Raw genomic sequence first — 12,767 nt, 5'->3', positions numbered from 1 at the left:
AAACTTGATAGAATGTTATCCCTGAAAGAGTGAGAGAGGCATAGACAGAAAAATTAGCCTCAGGAGGAACTGGAAAACAAACGTCTTCTAATGGGAATGTTCCCTTGTTCCCCTTCCCTCCATATTTGAAACTAACTGAGAGATAACATAGAGTAATCACCGATTTAGGAATCTGGTTCTTTATGAGAAAGCTGATAAGAAAGTTTGGTTTACATATTAGGCTAAGAGCTCTCTTATCACTCTCCTCTCCATCCTATCCAGCAAACATACTCCCGTGCGGATGGAAATGCAATCTCCACCAGGCATGGGACAGTCTTGAGAGTGCAGAATTCGGAGTCCCAGCAAACCACTTGCCACACATGACCAAGGAGGAGACACCAGACAACCGCTCCACAAAGAGAAAAACAAAGGGATGGGCCACTGTGCTCTCCCTTTCTCTGAACTCACGCAAAAGTGAGAGAAAGTGAGAGGCTGTCAAGAAGCCAGAAGAGACTCTTCCCAACTTTCAATTATATAAGGATAAGATTGTATATTTATTGGACCTGTAAGGAAGGAGGGGAGGACATGATGTTTCCCTACTACTTCTATGTAAATGTGGGCACAGGCAAACAGGAAATTGAAGAGTCAAAACTATTTGTGGAGTTGGTGGGAATCTACTAAATGATAGCTACCTGTCTTAGGCCAGGTTGACTAAAGAAACAAATCCGGTGACACTCATAAATGTGTAAGAAATAGCTTTATTAAGAAGCAATTATATATCACAGAAACATCCCAGCCCAGTCCAACTCAAGTCCATAAGTCTGTTACTAGTCCTTAAGTCCGTCTTCAGACTCATGCAGCCACAAGCAATGATGCCAATGCAGAAATATCACCGGCTGGTAGGTGCAAAGTCTTGTGGAACCAATGGCAGTAGAACTATCTCCAGGGCTCTGGCAGATCTCAGAGTGGCTCACCAGCTTGAAGGTGAAGTCAAAAGAGAGAGAGGCTGACCTCCAGAGAGCCACTTAGCCTGGTCACACCTCCAACAGAGGTCATCAAGCTCTGACATGATTGACAGGCTAAACTCCACTCACATCTTCTTATAAGTGCCATGTTAGCACTACCCTAATAACATTAACACTTCTGTGGGTGAATGTCCAGTGTGGTTGGCACTGTGTTGGGCACTTGACATAAAAGCATTACAACATCCTTGTAATAACAACTGAGGCTCAGAGCTTCTCTTACTTCAGAGCTGCAAACACAGACATGTCTGACAGCCAAGCCCATGACCAGGATGAGGAGCCTAGAGAGCAGAGAGAGTTGGCAAGGGACCCATCAGTGGGATGTTGAATAGTGTTGAATACCCTCCAGAGACTAGAGACTCTACACTGGCAATGGTCCACATCTACAAAACTGTGTGCTCAGCATCCCAGGGTTAGGTGTGGAAACAGCAGAAAGTTGGATTGATCACTGTTGCCATTTTTGTTCAACAATGCAAGGAGTTTGAGAGGATTGGTACGGGGGGATAAGAGGGTAAAGGAGGCAAATGGTGCGTCAAGATACTCAGCACTGTAGACTTTTAACCTGGCCGCACGTTGAATTGTAGGGAGCTGTAGGAACAGATGAAACCTCTAGAGAATGGAGTGGAAAAAGAGCTCTGGTGTGTGTTCAGGGCTGAAAATACCTCTCAGAATAAGGACACTCAGTGTGAGCATCACAACCAGCAGCAGCAGCACCTAGCAAGTTCTTAAGCCTGCAAGTTCATGGGCTCCAACACAGGCTTACTGAGTCAGAACCTTTAAGTTGGTTCAACGGTATGTTTTAACAAGCCCTCTTTCATACAGGAAAGTGTGAAAATCCCTTTCTCAGAGCTGAAACAGCAGAAAGGTGTATGACATTCAGATCTGAAAGCACCTGGGTGTTAGGAAGGCTCAGGGTACATGCAGCTGGTAACATGGAGTAAGATTGCCCTGGGGTTCGGGCCATGGGGAAACCACAGAGCTGGAGCCTCTCTTTGTCACTATGGTGATGTGGCTCATGGGAGAGGCGGAGAGCATATGAGCCCCACAGCAAGCTTTCAGTAGTAGGAGGGATTAAGGGGAATTGGCAGGTGAAAGTGAGAGTTGTATGGTAAATTCTCTGAGCAGAGACTTTTAAATGGTGGAGATTGTCTCAGAAACTGTTGAAAGCAGTTTAGGTACAATGTAGACCCCATTGCTGGACCAACACCGCTAAATATACCCCAAGAGCAGGCTCTTCTCCGGAAGGTTGTCAGGTGAGCAACGTGCTCAGGAGATTGAAACGTCAAGAGTAAACAGACAGGTGGTACAGAAGAGGAAAGACGTCCTGTGAGGAGGGAAAAGCACGGAGAGTGTGGGAGCATCGCACAATGAGCCGCCTGGACCACGCACTGACTGCCCTCTCCTGCGAGTCCTTGGGAGAGCAGTCCTTCTGTTCGTACAACGGGGATGGAAACAGTAGGACTGAATGGAAGGCTGGGTAGGACTCTGTCTCCAGATCCAGCGGCTGCGGTGTCCGGGCAGACTGGGGCCTCCTGAAAAGGGGACAAGGTGGCCTTTGTTTGCAGCTGTTTCTGTTGCCCCTCCCATCTGCTCTCTAGGCCTTCTCTCACGCTCACTCCGCCCCCAGCCCACCCCTGAAACAGGCTTTTTCACTGTGGTGCCAAGTGCTTACCTTCTTACTACCTTCCTGTATAAACTGGGCCAAAACTGTAGTGCTAACCTTGCCGGTAATCGTGAGGATTAACTGAAATATCCTGAATGCAGATAACTGGCCTACTACAGATCTGATTCTTGGCTTCAATTCTTCCATTGCTTTGCGATACTCAGGGCTGGCGTAGTCTTGTAGTTGAGGCCTATAGAAATGGCTTTCCTTTTGTCGGATTATCCCAGTCCCTTATAAACCCTCCCCCATCCTATACCTTTCAAAGAGTCTAAGGCAATATAGAACAACTCGGCAAACAATGCCTCAAGGTGCTAAAGTGGTGGCAGAGGGGGAGGGCTGACAAGTGTGTCTCTTACACCTTTTAGCTTAATACCCAATGATCCTTTACTCTGAACATTTTAATCACCTGGGGGTGGCGGCATCAGTGACAGTGGGAGGGAGCTTCAAAAAATATTCCAACCTATAGTTTCAACAAGAATCTCTCTATTGATTCTTGTGCGCTCTGCTTCATTTTTTAAATTTAAATTTTATATTTTTAATCATTTCATTGGGGATTCTTACTGTTCTTTTTTTTTTAATACTTTTTGGGGGAGGGCTCTTACATCTCTTATCACAATCCATACATTCATCCAATGTGTCAGGCACATTTGCACATATGCCTCCATCATCATTTTCAAAACATTCTTTTCCCACTTGAGCCCCTGATATCAGCTACCCACTTCTTCTCCCTCCTTCCCCCACCCACCCTCCCTCACAAGCCCTTGATAAGTTATAGATTATTATTTCCATATCTTACATGGCCCTCTGTCACCCCTCACCCACTTTTCTGTTATTTGTCCTCCTGGGAGGGGATTCTAGATTGATCCTTGTCATCGACTCCCCCTTTCTCCCCGCACCATCCCTTAATCCTACTGGTATCTCTACTCTCATTGTTGACCCTGAAGTGTTTATCTATCCTGGATTCCCTGTGTTGCGGGCTCTTATCTGTTACAGGCTCTTATCTGTAGTGCATGCTCTGGTCTAATCTGATTTGTAAGGCAGAATTGAGGTCATGACGGTGGAGTGAAGGAAGCACAAAGAACTAGAGGAAAGGCGTGTGCTTCATCAGTGCTATACTGTACCCTGACTGGCTCATCTCTTCCCTGTGACCCCTCTGTGAGGGGATGTCCAATTGTCTACAGATGGGCATTGGGGCTCCACTCCATGACACACAGCCCCACCCCATTCACCTTGGGTATGGTTTTGTTCTGGGTCTTAGATGCCTGATACCTGATCCCATTGACACCTCATGATCACACAGGCTGGTGTGCTTCTTCCATGAGGGCTTTGTTGCTTCCAAGCTAGATGGCCGCTTGTTTTTCTTCAAGCCTTTAAGACCCTAGACACTATATCTTTTGATAGCCGGGCACCATCAGCTTTCTTCACCACATTTGCTTATGCACCCATTTTGTCTTCAGTGATTGTGTCAGGAAGGTGAGCACCACAGAATGCCGGATTGTTAAAACAAAGTGGTCTTGTGTTGAGTGAGTACTTGAGTCTAGGTCCAATGTCCATCTGCAAACTTAATTCTTAATGTATAGATATGAGTACATAGTTCTATTCCCCTTGTTATATATATATATGTTTACATATGTACATGGCTGTATTTAGGCCTCTATAAATGTCCTTTGCCTCCTGGTTCTTTCCTCTATTTACTTTTGCTTTCCTCTTGTCCCACTATCATGTTTGGCCTTCATCTGGGTTTAGTAATTCCTAGCTGCTACATTGCCCTTGATTAAGCCCCATTAGGCATTCTACAACCTTCCTTCCATTGATTATAGTTTACTTGTTCTTCCCTTGTCCTTGGGTTGGTTACCCCTACACCCTTCTTTTCTCTCACCTCCCCTTCTCCCATACCCCACCCCCTCCCCCGGAACCATAGGTGCCGTTCTTTTCATCTCTGAATTATTTATCCTGCCTATCTTATCTTGATAGGCATGCAGATACATTAACAAGTGCAAAAAACGAGGAAAAGCCAAATAAAACAACAAACGAAGTCTAAACTAACAAAACAATAACAGCAGAAACAAGAACAAAATAACAATAACAAAAAGAAAGCCACTGACAAAAATGGAAAAGCCTATAAATAGTTCAAGGTCTGTTTGTTGGCCTTTACGAGTGTTTTCCAGTTGAGTCTGATGATATGCCACACTGTCTCCAAAGTGTATTTTTGGTATTCCCCGGGGGTTTCATCACTCTGCTTCCCCTGCTGCTCTGTTGCATGCCCTCAGTGCCTCACTCCAGCGTGATGGGACCAGACAATGCACTATTCCCACACTGTGTCTCCAGTGCTGTCCCTCGCAGCATCATGATTCAGTGAGGGACACTGGGTCCCGTGGTGGGGCTAGCCCTACCGTCCTCCCCGTGCGTTGTCTCCTCTGAGCAGGAACATCGTCCTCATGGCTTGGTGGGCCAGGATGTCTTCTCCTCCCTCTCCATCCCTTTGCGTTTCTCCCGTGTGCTTGAATCTGAGGCTCCCCTCTCCCCAAGCTGTAGCCCCACTGCTGTCCTCTGAAGTGCATTCTTCTGAGGGGGCAGGGAGGTGTCCACATAGTTGGGGTTGGGGCCAGCCCCACAGACCTCTCTTGGTTCCCTGGTGTATGCTGGTATGTTGTATTCACATCTTGGTGCATCTGGTTGAGACTCTTATAGGTCTTATAACAATCCATGCATTCATTTTGTTAAGCACACTTGTACATATGTTGCCATCATCATTTTCAAAACATTTTCTTTCTACTTTAGCCTTTGGAATCAGCTCCTCATTTTTTTCTCCCTTCCATACCCTCCCACCCTTATGAACCCTTGATAAATTATAAATTATTATTCTTTTCATATCTTATACCATCCACTGTATCCCTTCACCCATGTTTCTGTTGTTTGTCATCCTGGGAGGGGAAGGGGGCAGTTATACATTGATCATTTAACTTCGATCCATAATCTACATCCATGCAAACATGAGTCAAGAAAACAATATACCCCCCAGAAAAAGTAGCAGGAGTAACAGTTTCCTGAGCGTATGGGAAGAGGGATGGAGGAAGCGGGGAAGGGAGAGCTGACAGCAATGATGACTGTATAATCCCACTAGAGGGGAGTGAACAACAGAGCTGTAGGTAAATGGATAGATTAGATGGTGTAAGATTACGGCAATATATATAGTTATAATATATTATATATAATGTTATTATATATAATAATAATAAGGGTTCAGGGGAGAGGGGATAAAGAGGAGCAGATATCAAGGAGATCAAGAAGAAGGAGAATGTTTGGAAACTGATTGTGGTAGCAAGTGTACAATATTGCTTGATGTGACTGAAGTATGGAATGCTACTATATCTGTAAGAGCTCCCAATAAAATGTCTTTTTTTAAAGAAAGAAAATCCCATAGCTAAGATCATTCTCACTGTCAAAAGACTGAAAGCTTTCTCCTTAGGAGCAGTAAACTGACACGTATGTCTCTCTTGCCATTCACTGAAAAAGAACAAAAGAAAAGAATACCTTGCATTGGGCAAATATACCACAAAAGTCCTCTTTGAAGTATTAGCCAGTCAATCTGTCACTTTAAGGAATAGGTATGCTTTGCCCAAAGCATGGTCTTTTTGATCCCCTCACATGCAAATGAGAGTCAAGAACAGACGCCTATGGTGTTGGTGGAGAAAGCTGGATGTATCATGGCCTGTCGAGAGAACCAATGAGTAAGATTTGTAAGAGCCACCCCCCCCCAACAAAATGATTAGTAAATTTTCTAAAGAGAGAGACCTAACGAATCTGTGGAGGAAGTACAACCAGAATATACCTTGGAAGCAAGGGTGATGAAACTTGTGTACTGCAGACATGTTATTGGGAAGAACCAGTCACATTATGCTTACAGTATTAGTTCCCAGGAAAACTATCAGCAAGATGGATTGACAATAATGAGTGGCTGCAATAATAGGCTCAAACATGGCAGTCATTGAGGGCAGGGCGCAGGACCAGGCAGAGCTGTAAGGTTGATATGTGTCAGAATTGACTGCGTAGCACCCAACAACTACTTATGGAAGAATGTGCATTGCACCTAGTAAGAGTAGGAACTAATCCAGTTTGAAAATTGCCAAGAGAAACATCTTCTTTAAGATTTACAGGACAAAAATAGTTCCAGAATCTTAAATATAGCTTATTTTCCTCCCATTTAAACAAGCTTAAGTGGAATACACACACATCCTAGAACAGCAATATATATATATGAATTTTTATATCAATAACAATTGCAATTGATAATTGTAATATATATATATATATTGGAATTGTTAATCTCCTACTGGTTAATATATTAAATCCCCTTATTAACAAATCAAGAAACCAGTAAAGGCAAAAGAAAAAAGTAACAAAACAAAACAACAACGAAAACCACGGCTGTCTCTAGAACAACGCCGGATGGAAGGTACCGTATTGTCAGGGCCACCAAGATCGCCACCCGCTGGCCATGCTGAGTCCTTGCCATCCTTGGCTGTTTCGCAGTGAGAGACGCAGCCCAATTTAGCAACCTTCACTGTGGCTACAGAGCCATCTGGTGGCTCTTTATAGTAAAAGTTCCAGGGAAATTGATAGTATGCGTCTAAGAACCAGTGCTGGGCACAAATCCTTGTTTGTATTCTGTGAAATCCATTTCTTCACCAAGCACAGTGTGAGAGTTTGTAGTACGTGAAAAGGTTTCAGCGATGGTCGGTGTAAGAACTGACAGGCGCTTGCATTCTGGGAAATGTCAGTTTAAAAAGTAACATGTTTATGTATCCGCAGCCCCACAAACCAATTTACTGCTAGGTCAGGAGAAATGCTGACCTAGAAATGCCTTTTCAATGTGACAAGAAAACAGTAACAATGGACAAGAAAGCTTTCCGATCTTCAACCATTCTCCAACCCTGGCTACCTTTGCATGGGGGTGGGGGTGGGGATTTCTATAGAACTCATCAGATCTCTCCATGTTTTAATGTTTCTGTCAAGCCGTGTAGGTCAATGTCAGTGTCTGGAAGAGAATATTTATAGGTCTCCTTTCTGCTTGGCATTATCATGTTTTCAGCAAGACAAAGACAGTGCAGCCACAGTTGAGCTCTGTTGTGAATGGCAGTTGGGTTCCTTAGTTTTGACTGCTATGCCTCCTGAAAAAGAAAAATCTAATAGAAATCTTTAGCGTACCATTTAAAATGGAACAATGTAATTTCCGGAAACACTTGGAATAGGCTTGCAACCTTTATCAAATAATAAGGGACATTTGAGATCCAGATTAACTCTGTAGATAAAAATATATTGTGATGAGTATTTTATTAATTTAAAAATATTTTTTTTTAGCCTGCATTTTTATTTGGTTAAAAGTTTGCAGAGCAGTTTTCCCTTGAGCACTTCATGCACAGTTTGCTGCATGCCATTATTTGCAATCCCTGTGCTGCAACGGCACTCATTGCACTTCTTCCCTGCATTTCCCATTTCCATTGATCCTTCTTTTCTGTCCCCTGGCTGCTAAACTTTGCACCTTGCAAATGCTGCCCTTTGATCTCTGTGCTTGATTACTCTCCTACTCCAAGGTGTTATTATTCATCAGACCCATGTATTGTTTAGCTGAAAACTGGACTTTGAGGGGTTTTAGTTCTAAACTCAGTGGGTGACTGTGGGCCATAGTTTCAGAGATTCCACCAGTCTATCCAATCAGTAAACCTGATTCTTTTTTATAATTTTGACTTTTGTTTTTCCTCCACTTTGTCCAGAGCATTCTACTATGACCCCTTTCAGAGCCGTCAGAAGTGGCAGGTGGGCACCATCAAGCTCTTCCTGGTCTCAGAGTCTTGGGGGCTGAAGTTGGTGTGGTCCGTTATTCCTAGTTTCCATCTGTTTTTTATTTTATTCACTTTTTTCCATTACTCCTAGTTTCCATCTGTTTTTTTATTTTATTCGCTTTTCTTTGCTCCAGATAAGAAGAGATGGAATACTTTTGCCTTAGATGGTCACTCGCAAGCTTTAAGACCATAGTAACTACTCCCCAAAGTACAATGGTGAATATTTTCTTTGTGGACTATTTGGACTAATTGATCCTGATGCCCCCAAGACCGGTGTTTTCAGCCCAGCAATTCATTTTCTCAAGATGTTTGGTTTTGGTTAAAAAGTTTTCATAACTGTGACCCTGTATGTTCTACAATATTCATGGATAAATTTTGTAACATATGGAGTCTGCGCGCCCCCCTCTCGCTCCTGTCTTCGTCCTCCTGCCCGTGACGCCGCCGCTGCCGCCATGAGAGAAATTGTGCACCTGCAGGCCGGGCAATGCGGAAACCAGATTGGCGCCAAGTTCTGGGAGGTGATCAGCGACGAGCACGGCATCGACCCCACCGGGACCTACCACGGCGACAGCAACCTGCAGTTGGAGCGGATCAATGTCTATTATAATGAGGCCACCGGTGGTAAGTACGTGCCACGGGCCGTGCTGGTGGACTTGGAGCCCGGCACCATGGACTCGGTGCGCTCTGGGCCATTCGGACAGATTTTCCGTCCGGACAACTTCGTCTTCGGTCAGAGTGGTGCTGGCAACAACTGGGCCAAGGGGCACTACACAGAAGGCGCAGAGCTGGTCGACTCTGTGCTGGATGTGGTCAGGAAGGAGGCGGAGAGCTGTGACTGCCTGCAGGGCTTCCAGCTGACCCACTCGCTGGGCGGTGGCACTGGCTCCGCCATGGGCACGCTGCTCATCAGCAAGATTCAAGAGGAGTACCCCGACCGCATCATGAACACCTTCAGCGTGGTGCCCTCGCCCAAGGTCTCTGACACGGTGGTGGAGCCCTACAACGCCACGCTGTCTGTGCACCAGCTGGTGGAGAACACGGATGAGACCTACTGCATCGACAACGAGGCCCTCTACGACATCTGCTTCCGCACCCTCAAGCTGACCACACCCACCTATGGGGACCTCAACCACCTGGTGTCGGCCACCATGAGCGGTGTCACCACTTGCTTGCGCTTCCCCGGCCAGCTCAATGCCGACCTGCGCAAGCTGGCCGTCAACATGGTGCCCTTCCCACGCCTGCACTTCTTCATGCCAGGCTTCGCGCCGCTGACCAGCCGGGGCAGCCAGCAGTACCGTGCCCTGACCGTGCCCGAGCTCACCCAGCAGATGTTCGACGCCAAGAACATGATGGCTGCCTGCGACCCTCGCCACGGCCGCTACCTAACGGTGGCCGCTGTCTTCCGGGGCCGCATGTCCATGAAGGAGGTGGACGAGCAGATGCTCAACGTGCAGAATAAGAACAGCAGCTACTTCGTGGAGTGGATCCCCAACAACGTCAAGACGGCCGTGTGCGACATCCCACCCCGGGGCCTAAAGATGTCGGCCACTTTCATTGGCAACAGCACGGCCATCCAGGAGCTGTTCAAGCGCATCTCCGAGCAGTTCACCGCCATGTTCCGGCGCAAGGCCTTCCTGCACTGGTACACGGGCGAGGGCATGGACGAGATGGAGTTCACCGAGGCTGAGAGCAACATGAATGACCTGGTGTCCGAGTACCAGCAGTACCAGGACGCCACGGCCGAGGAGGAGGGCGAGTTTGAGGAGGAGGCCGAGGAGGAAGTGGCGTAGGGCGGCCGGCAGGGAAGCAGAAGCATTAGCGGTGTGAACTCTTTATTCACTCTCAGCCTGTCGGTGTACACGTCTCACTGTCCTGCACTTGCTGTCCTTCTGTCTCACATCACACTCTGTACAGACACCTCCATTAAAGCATTTTCATAGTGAAAAAAAAAAAAATTTGTAACATATGTAAATACTCATGTACAAATATTCTGTCAAACTTTTATCTATTCGTGGATCTAGTCCCATTCTCCTTCCCACAAATGCTCAGCTTGCATCTCTGTCTCTGTATCCACTCCCAGGTTGCTGTTACTATTGTTGCAGGACTGTGCATGTGTCTTTAACGTTTGTATGCCTCCCAGTGTTTTCTGCTGCCTTGATCATTTTGTGCTGGTCCCTTCGTTATTGTGTATTGCCTCGGCATATGACTACCCTAGTTAGTAATATACCCTCCCTTTCCTTTCCACCTTTGGTAACCATTAAAGCATGTTTCTTTCTGTGTGAAAATTCTACTTGACTTTTCTTTAATAGTGGTCTCAGCAGGAGAATGATTAGGCTGTCTACTCCCATGAAGAGTTACAGCCTGAGAAACTCAGCGGGGCAGGTCTAGACTGCCCTGTGGGGTCGCCATGAGTCAGTGTTGACTAAATGGCAGAGTTTGGTCTGGTCTGCTATATTATTTATTCTTTTGTGATTGCTTTATTTCACTCAACCTAATGGCCTATAGGCTCATTTATGTCATGACATGTTTTTCAGGTTCTTTATTATTCTTTAATGTTATGTATTAGTCCATTGGATGTGCGTAATGTAATTTGCTTATCAATTCTTCAATTGATGCATATTTAAGTTGTTTACATCTTTTCGCTATTGTGGATAGGACTGCAATTAACATGGGTGTACATGTTGCGACTGGTTTCTCTAGGAGCTATTGTAAGTACAGAGCTTGCTGAATCATATAGCATTTCTATTCTTCACTTGTTAAAGAAGCACCATGCAATTTTCACAATGGTTGTGCTGTTTAGCAATCCCATCAGCAGTGTAGGAGGGTTCCAGACTCCTAACACCCTGGTCAACATTGTTATTTTGGAATCTTTGAACTTTGCTATTAATGTTGGAGTGAGATGATAGCTTGTTGCTTTGATTTGCAACTTTTAATGACTAGTGATTTTTGAGCATTTCATCATATGTTTGTTGGCCACCTCATTATCTCCTTTGGTGAAATATTTATGTCCTCCACCAATTTTAAAACTGGGTTATGTATCTTTTTGTGTGTTGAGTTGCTGAAGTTTTCCATACATTTTACAGATTAATACATTGTGTGATAATGTTGTTGCCAAAAAGATTTTCCCAGACTATAAAGTTTCTCTTTTCACTCTTTTGGTGAAATCTTTTGATAATTAAAAGTGTTTAATTTTTAGGAGGTCCCGATCATTTAGCTTGTCTTCGACTGTGTGTTTTTGGTCCATGTTTTTAAAATTATTTTTTTATTAAAAGATCATTACAGCTCTTATGACAATCCATATATCAATTATATCAAGCGTATTTGTGCGTATGTTGCTATCATCATTTTTTGTAGTATATGTATGCCATGTATTAGGACCCCTAAGTTTTCCCTTATTTTTTCTTTGATGGTCATTATAATTTTAGGTTTTACATTTAAGTCTTAGATCCATCTTGAGATAGTATTTGTATACGGTGTAATATATGGATCTTATTTAATTTTCCTGAAAATAGGTATCAAGTTTTGCCAGTACCATCTTTGTGATAGATTTTTTTGTGCGAACATGACACCTGTAAGAAGATATGGGTGGAGTCTAGGCTGTCAATTAGGTTGCAGCTTGATTACCTCCTTTGGAGGTGCGACCAAGATAAATGGCTCTCTGGTGTGACCAAGACAAATAGCACTCCCCCCACCATCACCCTGGTGGTCAGACCAGGATGCAGAGATATGCACACTCATAAGTGTCCTGGCTTCACTTCTCTAGAGAACTCTGCCTACTACTACAACCTTTTAGAAATTATTTCTTCTCCATCTAATAAGTTTAGGCTGTTTGTGAAAGATCAGTCTATAAATACCTATGTATGGGGATAAGTAAAATATTATTCATCCTGGAACTCTAGTTCATACAACCTGCACTGGTTTATTCCAAACAAATATGTTTAAACTTATCTCTGTGACCAGTGAATGGTTGCAGACAAATTGCCCACTGCCATCACGTTGATTGTGACTCATAGGACCCCTGGCTGGGACACTGCTGCCAGCCTAGGAGGTGGTTGGAGGCAAGGCAGCCTACCCAAGACGAAGTATTTCTGCTGACCACATGCTTCCAAATGCAGGGGTGGTTTGCATGTATTGTCAGATCTGCATAAAACTTAGAGAACAGGTTTTATGTTACTCATCTGACTTCATTGATATAAATTGATCAATACTTTCATAGGTGTTTTTTTTTACTTTCATAGGTTTTTAAAAAATCACTAATTA

The 12,767-nt window shown here is 44.5% G+C and overlaps 1 protein-coding gene across 1 annotated transcript; it reads left to right on the top strand.

Annotated features, from left to right (window-relative positions):
* Positions 1–8,911: 8,911 nt before the first annotated feature.
* LOC101660038 (tubulin beta-4B chain) lies at positions 8,912–10,456 on the top strand. Its single transcript, XM_004702874.2, has one exon. It carries the CDS (start codon positions 8,960–8,962, stop codon positions 10,295–10,297), a length of 1,338 nt encoding a protein of 445 aa, XP_004702931.1. The 5' UTR covers positions 8,912–8,959; the 3' UTR covers positions 10,298–10,456.
* Positions 10,457–12,767: the final 2,311 nt, after the last annotated feature.

This window comes from Echinops telfairi, unplaced genomic scaffold (assembly GCF_000313985.2).
Source record: "Echinops telfairi isolate 266 unplaced genomic scaffold, ASM31398v2 ScPeMD7_57;HRSCAF=196, whole genome shotgun sequence".
NCBI lineage: Eukaryota > Metazoa > Chordata > Mammalia > Afrosoricida > Tenrecidae > Echinops > Echinops telfairi.
This window is presented reverse-complemented; position numbering and strand designations above follow the sequence as displayed.

Bases quoted from the DNA above. Each gene is read 5' to 3' on its own strand.
- LOC101660038 (XM_004702874.2), top strand. From the start codon at position 8,960: ATGAGAGAAATTGTGCACCTGCAGGCCGGGCAATGCGGAAACCAGATT.